Source organism: Chanodichthys erythropterus, chromosome 16 (assembly GCF_024489055.1).
Source record: "Chanodichthys erythropterus isolate Z2021 chromosome 16, ASM2448905v1, whole genome shotgun sequence".
Lineage (NCBI taxonomy): Eukaryota > Metazoa > Chordata > Actinopteri > Cypriniformes > Xenocyprididae > Chanodichthys > Chanodichthys erythropterus.
In genome coordinates this window covers 11,011,418-11,032,957 of record NC_090236.1, presented here as the reverse complement: position 1 = coordinate 11,032,957, position 21,540 = coordinate 11,011,418, and the positions used below count along the sequence as shown (strand labels likewise).

Genomic DNA, 21,540 nt, shown 5'->3' with positions numbered 1-21,540 from the left:
CGGGGTTTATGAACTGTACTGCATCCAGCCACCAGGGGGCAATCAAAGAAACCGCAGCTTCACTTTTCAGGACATATCAGGCCAGTGTTCCCAACTTAGCAATTTTGTAGCTAGATTTAGCAACTTTTCAGACTACACTAGCAACTTTTTTTCCAAAAAGCACCTAGCAACAAATTTAGCAATTTTTTAACATTTATTTGGCAACTTTTAGACAGTGACTCTAATCAAAACAGCACACGTACAAACTAGCTAAATAGACTGAGCAGTTGATTCATAATTCCTTAAAGGTGCTAAAGAAAATGTTTTGTTTTATACATTTTTGCAATAATACTTGAAACTGTCTTTACTAACTGATAAAAGACTATTTATTAGGTGCACTGAAAGTAATAATATTAATATACATCATCTGTTCACGAGGTAGGGCCTTAAAAACATCAGCCAATCATTGCGTAAACGATTGGCCCTCTGGCTTGTCAATCACTGCCATGACGTTCCTTGTGAGAGACGAGCGCGGCTGCGCGCTCCAGTAACTTTCCACACTCCACAGGCGCTGCATGCAATGTTTTTGTCAGGAGACAGGAGTAACAACTGCAGATTATGAGTTACCTGCGGTGAGTCCAACAAAATGAATCCACTAACACGATACAGTGAATGCCGGTTGTAAACACTCGTGTTTCAATACTCGTGCAAGAGTTTTGGGAGGCGTTCCCTTGAACTGAGCTGTGAAGGAGAGGGGTTGTTCTTATGCATGCGCTCATTTAAAAAACTCACTAACAGTCTTTGGTTTCTCAGTCAACGAAAATATCCTCTTTAGCACCTTTAAGATCTCTGTGGAAATAGCTGTAAAAACCGGAAGACAAAAGACAACGAGTGGGGGCGGGGCTACACAAAAAGGAACGATCATTTAGGTAGCATATTAACTACCACAGGGCTTTAATTGTTCAGTTCATGTGTAGTTTCACTGGTTAAAAGGAAAATAGCCTACATAAAATGTAAATGTTCAAAAGTGTTTAACTGTTCAATATCAATGTTGTATTTAAAAATAAAAATAAATCTGGTCATGAAAAAGTGTTGTTTGTATTCATTTTAAAAATACTGTGTGTGTGTATTTATTTTACAAACAAATCTAAATTAGCATTTCAAATAATATCTCTGTAGTTTTGCGTTGCGATTACGTAATGACGTCATGGCGCAATTACGTTACAATGTCATTTAGCAACTTTTATTTACGGGGAAGGGCTCTCCTTGCTAAAGCCGAAGGTGTTTCTCGATTGACCTACCCTGCTCTTTCCTTGTATGTAGATAAGTCAATTTGTGTGAAGGTTGATAGAATGCTCTTTGACTTTTTATGGAAACACAAGAGACATTACTTAAAAAAATCTGTTGTCATAAATAGCTTTGATAAGGGAGGTCTTAACTTTCTTGACTTCGCTTCTTTAAATAATACGTTTAAGATCAATTGGTTGAGGCAATTTCTAACTGATTCTGATTCCATATGGAACACTATTCCTAACTATATCTTTTCTAAAGTCGGTGGTCTTCCCTTTCTCTTAGTATGTAACTACAATATTTCTAAATTGCCCATCAAATTATCAAATTTCCATAAGCAGATGCTTTTGGCTTGGCATTTAATTTACAAACATAATTTTAGTCCCCACAGGTATTTTATTTGGAATAACCATGATATCCGATATAAAAATAAAACTCTTTTTTTCCCAGATTGGTTTGCTAACAATATTCTTTTGGTTTCTCAACTTTTAAATTCAAATGGTCTTTTGTTTTCTTATTCTGAATTTTTAGCCAAATATTGCATTCCTGTCACCCCACGAGACTTTGCCATAGTGATGGATGCTATCCCTAGTGGAGCTATTGCTCTTATAAAAAACTCAGGAGACTCTTCACCTCTCTTTACCTCTTGGACTCATCCTTTTGAGACAACAATAGGGAAGGTTTGTTTTTTGTCCAGTCCTTCTCTCAGGAATAGAAGGATTAGACAACTCTTTCAGAATGATATCATCACTGTCCCTTCTGTAATATCTTATTGGAGTAATTGTTTTAATAATATTCCTTGGAAGAAAGTGTGGTCTTTACCCAACAAATATTTAATCACTAATAAGGTTAAAGAGGTTTCATTTAAGTTGTTATACCGTTTCTACCCTGTCAATCTTTATATCCAAAAAATGTTTCCTGAGAAGGATTCTCTATGCTCTTTTTGTGGGGCGGAAGATGAGTCTATCCCTCACCTTTTCTGGGAGTGTGTTCATGTAGCTATTTTTTGGAAGAAATTTTGTTTATTTATACATGCTTCTTTTTTTGAAAATTTTTCTTTGACATTTAAGGATGCATTATTTGGATTATATAACTCCGATAAAAATCTAAAAGACAAATACTTTCTTGTAAATCTATTTATTTTTCTTGCCAAGTTTTTTATACATAAGTGTAAATTTTTGTCTCTTAAACCTCTTTTTATTATTTTTTGTCAAGATTTGAAATGTTATTTGGGCACTATTTCCTCTTCCAGCAATGTCAAAGCCCTAAAGTCCAATTCGTTGTGCACAAAGTATAATATTTATGCCTTTTTATGATTTTCAAAGAAGAAGGAAAGGGAAAGGAAAAAAGGAAAAGGGAAAAAAAAAAAAAAAAAAAAGGACCCTTCTCTTCTTTTTTCAGTATAATTTAAGTTATATTACCTCTGGCTCATAGGGTTTATTTATTTTTTTTATTTATTTTTATTTTTTATTTTTATTTTTTGTTTGTTTGTTTTCTCCATTGTTCATATATTTATTTATTTTCTCGTTTGTTTCCTTATTGTTTTTGTATTTGCCTATATTTCTATTGTTGTTAAATTTTTTGATCTGTAATTTTTGTCCTTATATATCAATAAAAAAAAAAAAAAAAAAAAAAAAAAAATTTAGCAACTTTTAGCAACAAAACAATCTGCCTTTAGCAACTTCCCCTGAAAATTAGCTGGCAACACTGTATCAGGCACACCCGTCATAAACAGTCGGTTTCTCATCAAGGAGCTCAAAGGCCTCTCCCTCACAAAACTCATCTGACACGGTTTTATGGCTGGTATAATGTAAAATATTTAAATACAAGCATTTCAGACAAAAACAATGAATGCAACATGCCAAACCTTTAACCGCGGGGGAAAAAATTAAACCGCTTAAACGTAGCCCAATTCCAATTCCGCGGGAAACTGGCGAATTTGGCAACCCTGCTGGTGTACAGAGTTCTGGCATTCGGAACGTTCCATTACTGGCCGAGTGGTGAGATCGCAAACTTCCCGCGTTGCAATTAGATTCCCCGAGGAACTCTCTAGTCGCTGCACATATATGGTTGCCATTGGAAACAGAGGCTTGGCAGAGCTTTGGCGGGCATAAAGTGATCTCGGTAGCTCCCAGCTCAGATCCAGTTTAAAGCAGGTAAATCCAGGGCGAGACCTTCACTATCAAACATCAAAACAAAAATCAATACTGTATTTATTTCTATACGACTATATGAAAGGCCATGTTCTGTGTTTATACGTAGTAGAGGATTTGTGCTCATTATAAATTGTGAAATTAAATTAAATATTTAGTTAATGAGGAGTGTTAAATTTAAAAGTCTTGTTAAATAGTCAGCAGAACGACCACATCAAAGAAGTTAGAAGCCGTCGAGTACTTTATTTTTTACCAAAGTAAGGAGAAAGTGAGGTTTGCACAGGGATGTTTTTGAGTGAAGCAGCGTGTCTCGTGCTGTCAGCGGCCTTACATGTTACTGTCAGCTTGTCTTTGCAGCTCTAGAGATGCCCATATTGCATCTAAATCGATATGAGGCTGGAAGAAGCAAGCATTGAAACCAAAATGGCTTTGAAATGAGCGATGTGATTTAAGAAAACTGCAGATCATGACTTGAAGTGTTTTTCAGTCCTAATAGCAACGAAAATAATCATGCACTATTCAGAACGATTTAGCAGAAGTAAAATGTGACGTTTGTGCAAGAGATTAAATTGTTCTCGAGGCTTATTAGGCTAATTATGATAACTTTGCCCTTGAATTGGATCTATGCATGGTTGAAAGTACATGTAGTCGAGCAGTGCCCTCTTTTGTTTGAAGAAACAATATGTGAAAAACAGGAAAAGCCCATAATATTGATCACAAATATCTGCTGCCCTCTGCTGTCAGCATCTATAGCTCACTCAAAAATGGCAATTCTGTCATTTACTCCCCTTTATGTTTCAAAAAAGAAGATATTTTGAAGAATGTTGGTAACCAGTGTTGGGGAAAGTTACTTTTTATGAAAAGTAATTCGCTACATTACTTTTGTGTTACTTTTTCCTCACCCCTGCTGGGCTTGCTTGTTTGTTTTTTTTTAAATAAGAAAAAAAGTTATATTTTTGGCAAATGTTAAAAGTTCACCTAAAAATGAAAATTCTGTCATTAATTACTCAACACAAATTAAGATATTTTTGATGAAATCCGATGGCTCAGTGAGGCCTCTATTGAGAGCAAAGCTATTCAAACTCTTGCGGTCCATAAATCTACTAAAAACATATTTAAATCAGTTCATGTGAGTTCAGTGATTCTATCTTAATATTATAAAGTGACAAGAATACTTTTTGTGTGCCAAAAAAAAAACAAAAAAAAAATGACTCTTCAACAATATCTATATGGGCCGATTTCAAAACACTGCTTCATGAAGCTTCTGAGCTTTATGAATCTTTTGTTTCAAGTTAGTGATTCAGATCTCCTATCAAACTGAGCCATCAGATTTCATCAACAATATCTTAATTTGTGTTCTGAAGATGAACAAATTTCTTAAGGCTGTAGAACGACATGAGGGTGAGTAATTAATGACAGAATTTTCATTTTTGGGTGAACTAACCCTTTAAGGCCCTTTCACACCAAAAGTGAAATTAATAAGCCTTACGCTAAAGGATATGCATATTTACGACTGTACAGTAGAGGGCGCAGCTCAAACAAACCTTTCTGCTGTGCTGCCATTCTGGATCAAAGAAGAATAGGATACAGGAGAAGGTTATTTCTAAATCAAATCTAAAGTAATTTTTGCTTATTAGTATGGTTGAATTAGGTCATTGAAGGTCAAAAGCAAAGACATTGGTTAATAAAGTGAGATTAAATACATAAAGCATATTTGTTTAACTTAATATAGTTATTACAAGTTTGTGTAAAATTCTGGGATTGCTTTTCACTGTTTTTCAGTGTTTTTGTGCCAGTGAGATGAGTAAATGCATGTTCACATTTAGTCTAGAACTACAATACCCATCATGTTCACACAGCCCACACAACACCTCTGCACTTTATTTCTCTCAACATGGAGGCTGAGAGCTGTCAGACAATACATATGAAAAAGTAACTTGCATTACTTATTTGAAAAAGTAACTTTCTTTTGTTGAAAAAGTAATGCATTACTTTACTAGTTACTTGAAAAAGTAATCTGATTACATAACTTAAGTTACTTGCAATGCTTTACCCACAACACTGTGGCTACCGTCAACTGTGTAAATGATGACGGAATTTTTGGGTGAACTGTCCTTTATCATGGAAATTTATTGTTTTATGGATTGGTGAAATAAACATACCACATCAAACCAAATCACAGTGAGGACATTATTAGCATTGCTGCCAAGTCAAGCACTATTACTATTGCTCATAGAATTAGGGATTCAAGTATTATTATTCAAGGAGTAGTTCACCCAAAAATTAAAATCCATCATTTACTCATCCTCATGTAATTTCAGACCTGTATGCATTAGTTTTCTCTCAAGAACATTGGAGTCCAAACAACATTGGTGTTCAACAGTAGAAAGAAAGTGCAGGTGTGTAAATGATGACAGAATTTTCATTTCTGGGTGAACTATCCCACATGTATATTTCTTTAGTAACCACAAAGTAACATCTATAGCATCATGCTGGTGAGTTGTGCATTGACCAAGAATTTCTAACATTATCGTAATATTTCCATTCAGATCTTTAGATATCCTCATTCATATTACTATTTTCTACATTTTAGAGTTAAGTCATTAAAACACAGAAATAGCACAAAAGGACATATCGGAATTTTGTTGTGACCTAAAAAAAAAAAGATTAATTGATTTATTTACATTTATTTTATGCTTCAGGTTTATCTTCTATGTTTTACACTTTGCTATGGATCTTAAAGCAAATATAAATGTTTAAGTTAACATATCTACTCATCAGGACTTTATCAAGACGTTATGACGTCATTATTCAACATTTAATACCTGATGTGTCCACTAGATGTAGGCAGAGTTCCACAATTGTGATGTTTAATTACAGCATCGTTAAATTATTAACAGCCTACACAAGCAATACCAAGTCATGTTCATGTATATGTGCGCATATAGATAGATTAATCATTTAAGGTAATGTATTCTGACTACTTTTGACCTAACTCGTTTATCACATTGTTTTCAATATCATAATCTTGGACCATATTGATATATATATATAAAAAAATCAATTTATATAAAAAAAGAAAATATATTAAATTATTTTCTATCAACAACATGAAGTGTTAAATATTACATTACATAACTGTTTCCCAGACTGAGGTCTTGAGTTTATTGAAAAGCTATAAATTAAGTCATAAAAGTTTAAAATTGAAATAAATAATTTTAAAATAAAAACAAACTAAAAAATATTTTATATATATATATATATATATATATATATATATATATATATATATATATATATATATATATTTATATATATATAAATATGACCATTAAACGACTTTAGAAAACCATGAACTTCATTTTATTATTATTACTTATTATTATTATTATTATTATTATTATTGGCTTAATTTTATTACTGACCTAACTCAGCTTAAAATCTCAGGGCTTACTTCAGGTAAATATATTAGGTCAAAGACGTTAAGCTGGCAAAAAAAAAGTTGGGGAATTCCTGCATTGCATATGAAACAATGTGAATTTGTTCATTCCAAAAAATGAAAAGACAAGACAAAAAGCCTTGAAAGACAAAAGCCTTCCAAAGACAGTAATACAAGCATGGTTAAATGACTCACTGAGTGATAATTCAAATAATAATGAATGTGTTTGTCAGGAGCTGACTATATGCAATGTTGCAATGTTGAGAAAACAGTTCTTAAAAATGAAATGATTTCTGTAAATCCAGTGATCAAATGCTGTGCTGTTGAATTATGAATAATATTAAAAGTAGATGTGATTAAAAGAACTCATCCCATAAAGGAAATAACAAATACAATTATTTCGTTTAATTTTTTATTATTATTATTATTATAAATAGTATTCACAATTTCCCCCTCAAGTTGTTCCAAACCTGTATAAATGTATTTGTTCTGCTGAACACAAAGGAAGATATTTGAAAGAATGTTTGTAACCAAACAGATCTCGCCCCCTATTGAATACTATAGGGGGGGAAAAAAAAAAATATGGCAGTCAAAGGGGGGCAAGATTTGCTTGGTTACAAACATTCTTCCAAATATCTTCTTTTGTGTTCAGCAGAACAACAAAATTTATAAAGATTTGGAACAACTTGAGGGTGAGTAAATGATGACAGAATTTTCATTTTTGGGTGAACTATCCCTTTAAAGTAGGGGTGAATTGAGGTTGATTTTTGCCATTGAGATGATGACTGGAAAAATTAGTCCCAATCAACCTGAATTCACCCCTATATTTGTCTATTATAAATGCGAACGTCTTTATCCATTTTTTTTGGTGCAGAAATCTTCTATAATGCGAGACTTCTGTGAAAGTAATAGAGCGCAATACTATTTCCTCAGAATAAGCGACACACCCCGGCAGTGAGCACTTCAGACTGCCTGACTGACTTGTGCCGTCGACCAAACTTGACAGTTCCTGTTATCCGCCTCCAGAGCGCGAGTTCCCGCCTCTCCTCTGCCGCTCGAGCCTTCTCTTCCTGTCAATCATCCGTGGCCGTGTGGAATCACTTTAGTGTGCGCGCTCACGCAGCTCCGCTGATGTAGGAGGAGACGCTGCTGTCATCTGCAAAAAAAAAAAAAAAAAAAAAAAGTGGCAAAATCCATTTTTAAAGGCAACGGGCTTTTCTCCCTTCCAGGATTTTTAATTCTACAAGTGTTGTGACTGAGAGCTTCCATTATATAAAACGACACAAAAGGGAATGTTTTTGACATTATTCAATTGCTCGTTGTGAAGCTGTGACGCTTCATTCACCCGATCGGACTCCTTTCCAGAGGAGGAATCTTTTTTTCCCTGCATTTGAAGGGGTGGATAAGGCTGGAGAGGGGGGAAATAGGAAAAGTGGATGTCGCGACTCTGCGATCTGTCCCGTTTTCACCGGGACCCGTGTTGGTGGTGAGCCGCCGCGGAGCCGTTGTGGGAGTGTCGCACGTACGCGAGGATAGTTTGTCCTGGATTTTTCAATCATTTGTGAGATAAGGCTCCCGGACCTCCTCCTCCTCGTCGACGCTACCCTCCCTTCCTTGTCCTCCCGGTTTTTTCTTCCTCTCTTACCTCCGTGATTTTGCCGCGGTCCGCACGCGGGGTAGAGGCTCGCGCTCACCGCGAGAGGACTGAACGCAGCGCGCGAGGCCCCCCGGCCCCCTCCCCCACTCTCAAACCCCCTTCAGATCATCTCCTCAGCTCCCTCTCATTTTTTCCTTCTTCTTTCTTAATATTTTTCCTCAGAGAAGAAGAATAGGGGGGATTATTTCATTTTTACGCGCCTTTTTTCCAACGGCCACCCGAGCGAGGTGATATTTTTGTGTTTTTTTTTTCTGGTTTCTGAAGCCCCGACGAGGCCGGGCTGTGTACAGTAAAGCAGTGGGGATGACTTTAGAGTCGATGATGGCCTGCTGCCTGAGCGAAGAGGCCAAGGAGTCGAAACGAATCAACGCCGAAATCGATAAGCAACTGCGTCGAGACAAACGCGACGCGAGACGGGAGTTGAAGCTGCTCCTGCTCGGTACGAGTACCGCCGTTGCCGCCGCCGTTAAACTCACTCACTCACACACACACACATACATACAGTCAGTCAGTCGACAGGTTTCGCTGTGGTTTTCAGCTGTGACTTGTGGTGCTAAACACACCACCTGCGATTTAGCGCGATGGCGGGTTTCTAATCTTTTGAGGTGTTTGCGGTTAAAGCTTGTCTTATTATGCCAGGGTACAGTTTGCAGGATATGAACGTTAGCGAATAGTGCTAAGGCGTTAGCGCTTTAGCATATGTGGGCCGAATGCTGGACAGGGCCTGGCATGCAACAGCACACAAATCTCAGCATGCTCTCTGTTGTGTGTATGTACATGATAGTGTATGCCATAGGTCTTTCTATATAATAGTAACTTACATTAGCTAGTTTATTTTCTAGCTGTCAGCTTTGTGTTGTGATGAGTCAACCCAAGTGATCTGTTGTTAATGATATTGCATGTTGCATGCAGCTATAGTGGAATATGTGCAAATGTGCAATCAGGAATGAGTTTACTGAATGGCAGGTTTGCTTTGAAGGATGCACACTGTCAATATGTGGTTTGTGTAATCGTATTAGTCCTGTCAGATTACAGTATTCAAATTTTAGGGAAATTAGGTTGAGGTTTGGGAGTTTGTCAGATGAGTGTTTGCTGCTTTTGAAGTATAGACACTTTTCTGTAGCTGCAAAGAATGTTTTTCCTTGATAATCTTCAAATGAGAAAAAACAATTAGTTTGTAGATATCAGCCTTGAGTTGAGTGCAAAACATCAATCTATTTACGCACCTTGAGTGCATCATGTCAGTTTGTGCCACCTGTCAAATTTGGGTCGCTTTTAACAGTTATTCCTGGGTTGAATTATCTCAAAATGGTGGACAGTTATTGCCTTATGAGGGCGTGAGTGCTCCGCACACTGGACTCTGGTTTCTCCCAAGGAAGGAGAATTGGATGCTTTATCAAGCTGTGAAGGTTGGTTGCTGTTCTGTCAATGACTCAGTGAGTTGGTAAGCAGTGATATCTGACACGGACAACCGTCATTCGTTTCCTATTAGTCAGGACTGTTTTTCCGCTTGAAACCACAAAATGAGCTGCGCGTATTAAAATGGATCATAAAATACTATGAAACAGTGAGCTGATGATAAAGGCAGATAGGGAGAGATGGACAGAAGGATGAGTTTTGGTGACATCATGTGCTAAAATGAAGTCCAATTGACCCTTCGCTAAACTCCGCCCACCTTAGTTACGGTTTCTAAATCAAGCAAGCTCTACAGAACATTGGAATGAACTCGAAATTTCCATGAACATTGTCTTTTTTTTTCAGTAAAATATGAGACAATTTACTCTTCACTAAGCAAGTCCTTTTTTTACTATTATCATCTGCCATATTTTTGCTCTTTTTTTTTTTTTTTTTTTTTTTTTTTTTTTGTTGCAGGTCTACAGGCTTCTCAACGAGGATGAACACGTTTGATACAGTACCTGCAGAAACATTTAAGAACCGTTATGCTCAATTAAACTAAAGATATCTGGGATGTTCTGTGACGCTTGTTTGCTGTTAGCAATAGTATCCAAGGGGGTGGAGCTTAGGGAAGGGTCAGTTGACATCTCTATTATTTTGAATCTATTAGATACATTGGTGAACCAGAATGCAATAGGGCTGTGACGAGACGGCTCACAAGATTGAGTTCACGACGTTAGTTCACGAGACGAGATGAGATTTTTACACAGTATTTTTAAGAAATCTTTAATGATGAAATACATCAAGACTAGACAAATAGCCTGCAAAATAGCCTTTCAATATTCAAAGTGCAAATAGAGACCAATTTTTTCTTCAAGCATGATGCAGAGCTAAGAGATTTTCACACTTTAGGCTCTGTTGTGCAACCAGTCCTCCGCCATGGCCTTGTCAGTCATCTCATCACTTACTCTTGTCACGTGATCAGTGAAGTCTGATTCCTGCTGCACTATGTACAACTCTGCGGCTTGTGTTGGATGAGCTGGATGGGATTGAAACGACAGTTATACAACTGAATTAAATGGTTTTTGTTTCTATAAAAAATAAATAGACAGTGGAGGCGTAAATGTGAACTTAGCGATGGCAAATTCTATCCTAATTTCACTCTCACACAGCTTTTCACCTCAACAAGAAATCTCCTCACATTTTAATTTTGCGAGATCTCGTCGCACCCCTAGTATGCAAGATTGTAGTACGCTTAATTCGAAGTTGTCACCACGCAGGCTCATCAACGCTTTGCATATGCGTTTCTGAACTCTAGATAAGCGAGAACAGGAGCAGTTCTGTAAAAGTGAATGATTCTGAGGACACAGTGGCTCCTATGTGGCACTGTGACCTCTGTGAAAATGCAAGAGTTCGACCTTTACCGCTATGAGAGAATTAATAAGTAAAAGTTCTCTCCCAGTCTCATTCCCGCTATCCCCATGCCACCAAAGGAAGTATAAAAAAAAGTAGCTTGTCGGTGCTCAGTCATCCTATTAATGGCCCATTCTAAATAAGTTAAAACTGTCAGCCTAACTCTGGATAAGTCTTGGCTAGTCTGGATTAGCCAAGACCTTAATAGGCTTTGCAAACACATATTTGCTTCCATTGCTGATACCATAGTTGCTTTGTGTTAACCAGCCTATCACGCTGTAAACACAGCTTAGTCTAGTTAGTTAAGCTTTGATAAATTGCAGTTATTAGTAGGGCTGGACGCTGTTTCGGATATTCACAATGTATTTGTAATGATTTTGCTGCAATTTATTTGGTCATAATCTTTGTGATTCTTGTTTTACAGCTTGCATGTTTGAAAATATTAAGTCTCTGGCATTATTCATGTTTGCGGAAAAAAATATTTGCCGGTAGATATTGCTGCCTAATACCAATGTGTTATAATATATGAAATTGACTGTTTTTCCCGTTTTGTGTTCATTTAGTGAAAATCAATATGCAAAACATGCCTTGGCACAAGATTTTTACTTTTAGACATTTTTACTTGCATTAAATATTGTACATTCAATTTGGTCAAAATTATATTTTCTTTGAAAAATAAATATTCAAAGCCATTTCAAACCAAATACATGAAGGTAGTAGTCTGAGATTGTCCTAATTATTTAATATTTGGCATAGTATAATGAAGTTGAGCTGGAAGCTCTGCTTTCTGAAGTTTTGATAAAACAAAAATGTCTTTACATTTATGCATATGTCAGACACTTGCTTTTTTTATTGAAAGAAGTCTCTTATGCTCACCAAGGCTGCATTTATTTTTACAAAAAAACCAAACAAGCAGTAGAATCAGTAATATTGTAAAATATTATCACAATTTAAATAACTCTTTTCTATTTGAATACATTTAAAAATGTAATTTATTCCTGTGAAAGTTGAATTTTCAGCATCATTTCTTCAGTCTTCAGTGTCACATGATCTTTCAGAAATCTGATTTGCTGCTAATGAAGCATTTCTTATTATTATCAGTGTTGAAAACAGTTGTGCATTACAGTGAAGACCGGAGTAATGATGCTGAAAATGCAGCTTTGCCATCGCAGGAATTAATTGCATTTTTAAATTCAAATAGAAAAGTTATTTTAAATCATTAAAATTTCACAATATGACTGTTTTTACTGTATTTTTGATCCAATAAATGCAGCATTGGTTATTTTTTTCTGCTGGGGTGACTTTTAAAATAATTAATTTTAATGCCATTGCACTACAACATTATTAGAAAATAAGTTTATGAATTTCCTGCTGAATATCTGCTGTCTGTGCTTAGCACTGAAGTAATATGCCATGTATTGTACAGAGTTTTGTTTTTTGAGAGCTCAGAGAGTTATTGTGATGCTGTCACATCTTGAACTGAAATCTGGATTTGTTATGTCATTTGTAATGTGAGATATTTCAAACACAGAATTTTAATTTTGAAACCTATTATGTTCTGTATGACTTCTGAAACAAAGTAGTGTGTTTTTGGCTTTTAACCAACCTTGTGTATAGGAGCTCATCCTGCTCCTGGAGATGTAAACTAGAATATGCATAAAGAAACAGGATACGATGTCATGCTCTAAGGTTTCTGTTCTTAAATAATAGTAAATTGGAAGTGTTAAAAATGTTAGTTCTTTAAATTGCATCTTGTATTTGTTGTAATAAGAGGTTGTTTGGATCCTCTGATCTGCTTTGAGGAAAAATTCATGAAATTCATGTTTTCTTTGAGAAGAAAACATCTATGCATATATGTGCATTCACTCTCCCTCGTTTGTGTGTGAGTGGAACACAAAGTCTAGTGTGAAGTTAGGTTTCCAAGAGCAGTGACTATTCCACTTAAGCATGATTGCTCATTTAAGAAATTCCCAGAGATTCCTAATCATGTAATCAAGAAGCATTCACAAAATATTCTGTACCTTGCTGTCATCTTATGGGATCCGAGTATGAGATCTTCTTCACCAAGTTGTAATCTCATGCATGCTTCCAATTAAGATGTTCTCCTGATGATATAATTATACTCTTACTGTTAACAGCGTGTTTTATGAACCACAGAAATGCTTTCACCCGTGCAACTTTTACATAAATTGACATGCGTGTTGTAATGGGCTTTAATGGACTGCTCATTTGTTGTATATATTGCTATACCATATGAACATATGATGTTTGGCCCAGTTCAAATTCCACTCAGAAGTCATAATGGCCATAGTCATTATATTTTAACTCATCCTAATCCGCTTCTTTACCCGTTTGACCCCCACTCGGGTGTTTGAGATGGTGAAGAGTTCATGTTATCCAGCTTCTCGCTGGCTTAGTTTGACAGGGCCATGACTTCCTGCCAGTGCCATTCATTTTGCTGTTCGCTTCACTGAACTGGCTGCTCCACCCTTTCCCCCGTCCATGCGGTTTGTGCTGCCCCTGGTCTGCCCTGAAGCCCTTATCAGGCTATGGAAGGGCCAGGCGCACTGGGCCTTGTCGCTGTCTGTACTTGGTCAAAACAGATTAAAGCTAGAATTTGTCCCCCAAAATTAAGTATACACTGTTGGAATGGACAGAACTGTGGAACTGATGCTGGGATGTTTTTTCTTGCGCTGGGATGCATATTTTTCTTGCTAGTCAATAGCTTCAAGTGAGCCGTTGTATAATCATCTCTGTTGACGTACTAGCACTATTCTGGCTTTAACCTTGAAGATTTTATAAGGATGAGCTGAATGACCACTGCAGCAGTTGCAAACACAATCCCCAACTCTAGACTTTAAGCATGCAACGCTGCAACAATGTTATTTTAGGATTATTTATGTATTTATTATAAGATTTTGAGTTAGCTTACATTTGTATATGTTCAGCTTGTTAATTTTCTATTTAGCTGTAATTTATTTTAGTTTCGGTTGTAGTTTTAGAAATTTTAGTAGTTCAGCTTATTTCAGTTAGTTGCCAGGGTAGGGTTGCATCAGCCGTTCGTAAGTTCTTTCTTAAATTGGAACGTAAAGTCCACACCAGTGGCTTGGTAACTACTAGCTAGTTTGTAACTAACTCTGTACTTTATTCGGTTGCACCATTTGTTCTTAAGGCAGAACTTAGATAGTAGCTAGTAAGGTCTCCGTAAAGTAATGCGTAGTCGCATAATATGACGTTTACCTTCAGTTATCCTTCAAATACAGGAGCAAAAGTTGTTGAAATTCCGTGAATTTCAGTTTATCCTTAATTCTGACTTATTTTGCCTCACGTAGCTAACAGTAAAAATAAGTTCCCATTAAATATAATAGCCTACTACTTAATCATAAATGTTTTTATATGTAAATAACATTCAGAAACTGTATTTGAAACGAAATTAATAAGGATCAATAAATAAATACTGAAACAACAACAAAAACATAAGAAATTACATTTATTGATTATGACTGATTTTATTTGACATGCACAACACGGAGTGATAGGACCGATGCACACAGCGGTGCGCTGTTTAACGGGTTCGTGTTGAAGAGTGTCTAACAAAGTAATCTTTTCACATGATGTTCTCTCTCTTAAAATTTAAGAGAGTGTAAATGTCAGCAGCATCACATATGTGTAAAGAATGAAGTCTGTCAGGTAAAACAAGAGCTTATTGATGCAGTTCAGTCAGTCTGCTTTTATTCCAACCGTTACTCCTGATAGGAGGCTTCCGTAAATATTTAGTGTATACGTAGAGTTACGCTTCAACTAAGTTTAATGGTGCAACACAAAAATATTTAGTAGTGCGTAAGTTGTAACTTAGTGCCCATTTACGTCAAAACTAGTCTACGTTGTAACTTGCGCACAGCTGGGGCAACTGGCCCCAGGGCATCAAGGCAACAATTCTAATTTTCATTTACGTTTTGTATATTTAAGGTTTTATAATATTTATGTTATATTTTATTTCAGCTTTGTTTAGTTAACAATAACAACACTCAAAAAAAAATGAATTGTTGGATTTACTTAAAAAAGCAGTGTCAAGTGGTTCCACACAACTATATTGAGTAATTTGTACAAATATCAATTTAGTTGTATGAACAAAAGCAATTCAAGTAAAGCTGACAAAATTTCTTTGAGTAAATACAAATCATTTGAATTTGTCATTGATACATATTATTTAAATGTGCAGTTTTCTTAATAATGTTATGTTAAATTTATAAAAGTTTTACATAAGGTGAACACGTTTATAGAATTAATTTACCTAATTAAATTAACAACAACAACAACAACAAAAAAATAACTCATTCAACAAACTCAATTTAATTGAGAGCAGAAATTCCATCCTATAAACATGTGTAGGCCCATATGAGTGTTCACAGCCTAAACACAGCCTCCACTCTTCTCTGTGGTAACCACAAAATTCAAAAACATTACAGAAACTCCTCTAAATGTCCAACATAACATGAAATACTAACATAAACTAACAACATCTTTCTCTTTGCTGAAAAACACATAAAATAACACTTTAATCCCTAAAAATAAAAATACTCTCCTCATGCAGTCCCTTTCAAAGCATGCTGGGAACTACTGATCCACTGCTCGTTTAGTTATGTCAGCGTTAATTTCACTCTGCAATGTTAAGTTGAATGAACAAACACTTAAGTAATTCTGACAATAATAATTTTTAGTAGAACCAGCTCAGTTAAATTAAGTTCATGTAGTTACATGAGTTTTTAAGTAATGTGAACAAGGATGATTTGAACAAATAGGATATGTCACACTCTAGTAAATATATCAAAAATAATAAATTCAATGTAAGAAAATATATAAATATACACCATTTTTTTGTAACAATGATTTCACAGTTTAGCACTTAAAATTACACTTTCATATGCAACGATGTTTCTTTGCATAAGTTGCCGGTCTGTAGCGTTTACATGCAATGGAGCACAGTGTCTAGTTTGACTGCGTCTTTACACTGAAGCTTTTTTGTTAATGGTGGGTGGCCCAGTGTCTCACATAATTGTGAACAACAAAACCAGACAATTTTATTTAAGCTTTTTGTGCACCAAAATGGCCTGGTGATGTGCTGTGTGATTTAGTATTGTTGGCAGTGTGTTAGCAGTTGTTTTGGAGTGCTCCGTTCCTAGCTGCCCTTCGGTTTTGACGGCCACATCACGTTTCAGTAAGGGCCTTGGCTTCTGCGCACACTTTCACTTTCAATTGTAGTGCTCCCAGGATACATCTGTCTTGTTTTTTTTATAAGCAGTCTTTTACTTTGCTTTCAGAGCAACACTTGAACTGTTTCTCCAATCAGTCGTGGTCTCTTTCTCTGCTCCCTCCTAAGCAAGACTTCACGGTGGTTTCCATGTCCAGTGCAAACAAGAGGATTTGCACTTTGGACTTCCATCTAGCAGGTGACGAAACTCTTGGCCAGTGTATGCATCAGGTGTCTGCGCAGGGCTTTTGTTTGATTGCGACCCACTGTCGCAGGGCATAATGGATATCTACACGTGCTGCGACATCCGTCTTGATCAAATAAGGCAGTGCAGTCATGACTGTGCCTCTGTGACAAGACGCTATGACAGCCCAGTCTGGAGCTGGAGGCTTGTTTCCTGTCGCTCCTGTCCATGTTAGGAGAGCTGATAGACTGAGTTTATCACAGAACCACCCGCTTTCTCTGCTTAGAGAGCAGTGGATCTCTGTGAATGTTCCTGTCAGTCATTGAGATGATTTTCCACCTAATCACTACCAGAAGTAGGATACTCAATAAAATCCCTAAGATTCACTTTTATGTTGCACCAAAAATGTTTCAGCATTATGATGTTTTTATAAAGCCTGTTTTTTACCTTTTCAAGCCCCATCCACACGAATATGACATTTCTAAAACCAAGAGTTTTCTTGGCCTCCCATCCACCAAAGCTGGGCAAAATTCCGAATTGGAAGAATCAGCTCGCTTTCAGATAATAAGTGTGAATTTAATTTGAATTTGGCATAACATACAGGAAGTTGAATTGGGATTTGAATTAGATGTGGAAAAGCCGTGTTCAGACCAAATATCATTTTTGTGAGTATCCGATTGAGATCCGATCAGATTTAGCAAGTGTGATAAAAAAAAAAATCCATTTCAAATTGCGTTTATGGAAGTTTGTCCATATGAAAAAGCTGAAAAATTTGTTTTTTTTAAAAACGGCTTGTTAAGTGGAGACTTTTCAAAATGCATAGATTTCGGAAAACAATAGCATCATGAACCACGAATTTGGTTGTTTATAATTATTGACCATGCGCTGAATTCAGACTGACAGTTTTTTTTATGGTGATGGTGGACACATTTTTTGTTGTTGTTGTTGTTGTGGTCAGCTGTTGCAGGTTTGATTGCATGCTTGGAACTTGGAAGTGTTAGGAAGTTTTTGTCTTTGCAGTTTGGTGTCAGGAAAAATTTTATGGTGCTATATCACCAATTAATTGCCTGGCATTTTTATGTGAACATCTTGAAGCATTTTTGTATTGTCATATGTTCAAAGAGATTTACTATAACATCGTTGGTGTGGACAGAATTTTTTGTCCACATCAGTGTTGCCAAGTCCGCGTTTTTTCCGTGGAATTGGGCTACTTTAACACTGTTGCCTTGGGTTGTTTATCATGTCCGCTGGTTGAATTGACCCCAAATATCATGATATTTAGCCCTTGGAATGCAAATTTTATCAGGGGATTTTAAAGCGGATTTTTTTACAAATGGTTTTTGCTCCCTGGAATGTTTTATATATTTATATATATATAATTATTTTTATTTTTTTTTCATAAGAATAATTTCAGAACTATGTGTACCTGTAAACAAGCGTTCAAATGCACCCTCACAATGATTTTAGTTGCATTTTGTTAATATTCATTCAGCCTCCATTCAACAACCTATCGTTCCTTCAAGACCAGTATCAGAATTTTGCATAACAGTAGGCAAGTGGAATCTTGAAGTGTCCCTAATGGTAGGTGATGTACTCTTTAATGGGGCTGGATTTTAATTGGCCGTGAGTCCCTGCTGTTACTCTTATATAAGCAGCCCCCATCTTAACCGGCCTGTAGAGAGCACTGTTGTCCGAATCGCACATGCCGCCACACACGACGGTAGCCAGAGCCAAACAGGGACAGGTGGTCTCGGAGGAGAGCTAAGTGAGAAAGAAGCGACGCAGGCCGTGGTGCCTTGCCCTCACGATGCTCAGAGAAGTTTGAGTATTTTCATCCCAAACCTGCTGTGTGGGTTCTTACAGTGAGATTACTAAGTGAAGGGTCTCTTTTATTCTGATGCGTGTATTTATAGACATATTCTCTGTTATCCTTGATGAAATTCTTCAAGGTGGTTGACTGACCTGAGTTCGTCTGCTGCTCCCCCTGTGGCAGTATTTATAGAACAGGTGCCATTCTCCGGCAACGCCACAGAGACCTGCAGGGATAGATGGCACACGCATATCATTCTTTATTGCTCTCTTTCTTTTTTATATCTTTCTTTCATTATTTTTCTTCTGGTTAGGCTCAGCCACAGCATATGACAAACAGAAATTGGGTGGCCCAAAAATGACTTTGTATGGTAACCAGGTATCTAATTATACACTGCAAACCTCGAATGGCCTTTCCTGTCAGCCATGTTGCACTCATGCACGTTTTTCCTTTTCTTATCCTTGACACATTTAACAGATCGATTTCCTCACAAAGTAGGCCATAGAAACGCAAGCCCACTGATGGAAAGGAACAGAAAGGGAGCTTTTAGTGAGTAGATGTGGAATACAGGCAGTCTCCTTGCCATCTCATTGGTAGCGAACGTTTGATTTCTAAACACTTACTTGCTTGGCCGTACGCATGCTCACATCCCAATCATTCTAGTAAAATGCAGATTGAAAATAACACGATTTTAATTTGAAGGACAACCGGTGTTCATCTATAGATTTTATTGCAAGGTCTATTAACCGTCTGGTTACCAGGGTTGTGTTTCATTCAGAATTGAATTGAATGGAATTCCAATTTAGTTCAGAAAGCCTTGAAGTTTGAAAATGCCTTATGGGTGATAAATGGATGGATGTTTGAAATCCTACCTATATAAATTTTTGTTTATATATTTTGTTTTATCATATTTAATATAATACCTTTTGTGTTCTAAGGTTGAAGAACACATTTTCACACCTGTGTTGAATTTCTTTCTTACTGTCTAGTTCAAATCCACAAAAACTTGTTTTCCAATAAAATTAACATATTTTAAACAAGATCATTTATTTGAAAGCAAAACAACCAAATAGCAGAAACAATTTGCCAGTGGGGTTAGAAAAATAAACTTGTTTTCCCTTTGAATTAAGTTTTCTTACCCCTATTTTTTTTTTTTTTTTTTTTTCTTGTTTTATGCATAGAGCTAACTAAATTATTCCGTAATATCTTGTGTCATTTTGCTGCTTAGGTCAATTAATCTTGTTTTAAGGATGTTTAGATATGTTTTCAGGAAAACCAAACAAAATAATATAATCATTGGCAATCTTCACTATCTTAGTTTTGCTGGTCTACCAGCTAAACCAGCACTAAAATAGTTTTATCCAGCACAGACTGATAATGCTTTCACATTATTGTTTTAAAGAATTAAGCGTTGGTTCAGTGTTGTTTATTTGTCGGGTACTCTTCTCCTTCTTTACAGAAGGGAAAGACTTCTTTAATTGTTATTGGCTCTGTCCCTGCAGCATTTCCTGTTTTCCTGTAGTAGCATTGAGGCATGGAGCGTCCCTGGTTTTCAGCATTTCCCTCCATCACTCATAAAGAGCACAGAAGGAACGGGAGGCGACTCTACCAGTCTACAAGTAGCCATTCATTAACATTACATTCCATCCAGACGGCAGCTTTAACTAGGAATCATAAGGCAACTAGTGTGAGGAACCGCATACTTTCGAGAGATGACAGACGGCTCCAAAATGAGAACTTTTTTAAGGCCAGTAAAATGGAGTCTTTGGTTCCATTAATAACCTTTTAAAAAGCAGCCCAGACATTTTTGTGACATAAGTGCAACTGTGCTTGTATATGTTAAAGGGTGATTACACCAATTTCTCAAAGTTTCACCAACACACTTTGGCCTCCTGAGAGCTTTATGTTTTAGAAAGTTCTATAGCAATTTCTATTGATTTATTGGATCATAAAAGGACTTGTATTGCAGAAATATGGCTATGCATTATGTTGTTAGGCAGGGTGTGTCTGAAATGATGCTCTTATTACTATAACAGCATCACATTTAGGAATAAAGATGGATATCTTATTTCTGTGCAAATTATTAAATAATTAGACTTTCTCTTTTTGCTGAAATAGAGAGTGTAAGTTTTGTTTTAGCCATGAGCGATATGTTCCAAACACTTTGTGGGAGCAACTTTTGTGCAATCATGCATTACTAACTTTTTAGATATTTGTCTTTTGTTTTGCAGTCCTTGATGAAGTGAATAGAGTTTAGACCGAGTTTTACAGTGGTTATGTGGCTCTAGATATCATTGTTTGTGCTTATTAGTTCAGTTTGAAGTGCTTAAGTGTCAGAGGTCAGAAGTGTGTTGATTCAAGTTAGTTTTTTAAGGCTTTTAAATTGTCTTGTTTCTACCCACAGTAATATAGAAGTCTGTTATATAGAAGTCTTTGAGTTGAGAGACTATCTTTATTTAACTTCATTTAGTGATATACCACACCTTAAACGTGTAGTGTATAATTGTGGCTATCGGTTGTAAGATAATGGTACTATTAGATTGAACTAAAATAGCTTTGATGAATAGAAAGTTTCTTTCAAAAAAATCTTACTAACCCCAAAATTTGGTAGTGGTAGTGTTGTTGAACCCGGGTTCAATTGACTGCTTTTGAACCTTATTTCAGCACCCTTTAAAATGTATTTTCTGGATTTGTGGAATTTCTATACATTTGTCATGCTTTGTGTTTTATCTTTACAGTTTAACAATAAGGATTTATTTCTGCTGTCCAGTCTGGCTAGTAGTTTTTTTTTTTTTTTTTTTTTTAATACTACAAGCTGTAAATGATACAGTTATAATGTAACTAACTCCATAAATGCATAAACTCAATTTTCCTAAAAAGCTTTAGATTTGTTTGTAGTTTACTACATTCTTACTGATGCTTTAGGGGGGACCTATTACCTATTACTTTTTACAACATGTAAAATAAGT

The 21,540-nt window shown here is 36.2% G+C and overlaps 1 protein-coding gene across 1 annotated transcript in view; it reads left to right on the top strand.

Annotated features, from left to right (window-relative positions):
- The first annotated feature begins 7,903 nt into the window (after positions 1–7,903).
- gna11b (guanine nucleotide binding protein (G protein), alpha 11b (Gq class)) overlaps positions 7,904–21,540 on the top strand; it is a 44,466-nt gene continuing 30,829 nt past the window's right edge. Inside the window, exon 1 of the mRNA XM_067364180.1 lies at positions 7,904–8,957. Coding sequence (XP_067220281.1) covers positions 8,822–8,957 — 136 coding nt within the window. The 5' untranslated portion in view covers positions 7,904–8,821. The remainder of the gene's footprint in view (positions 8,958–21,540) is intronic.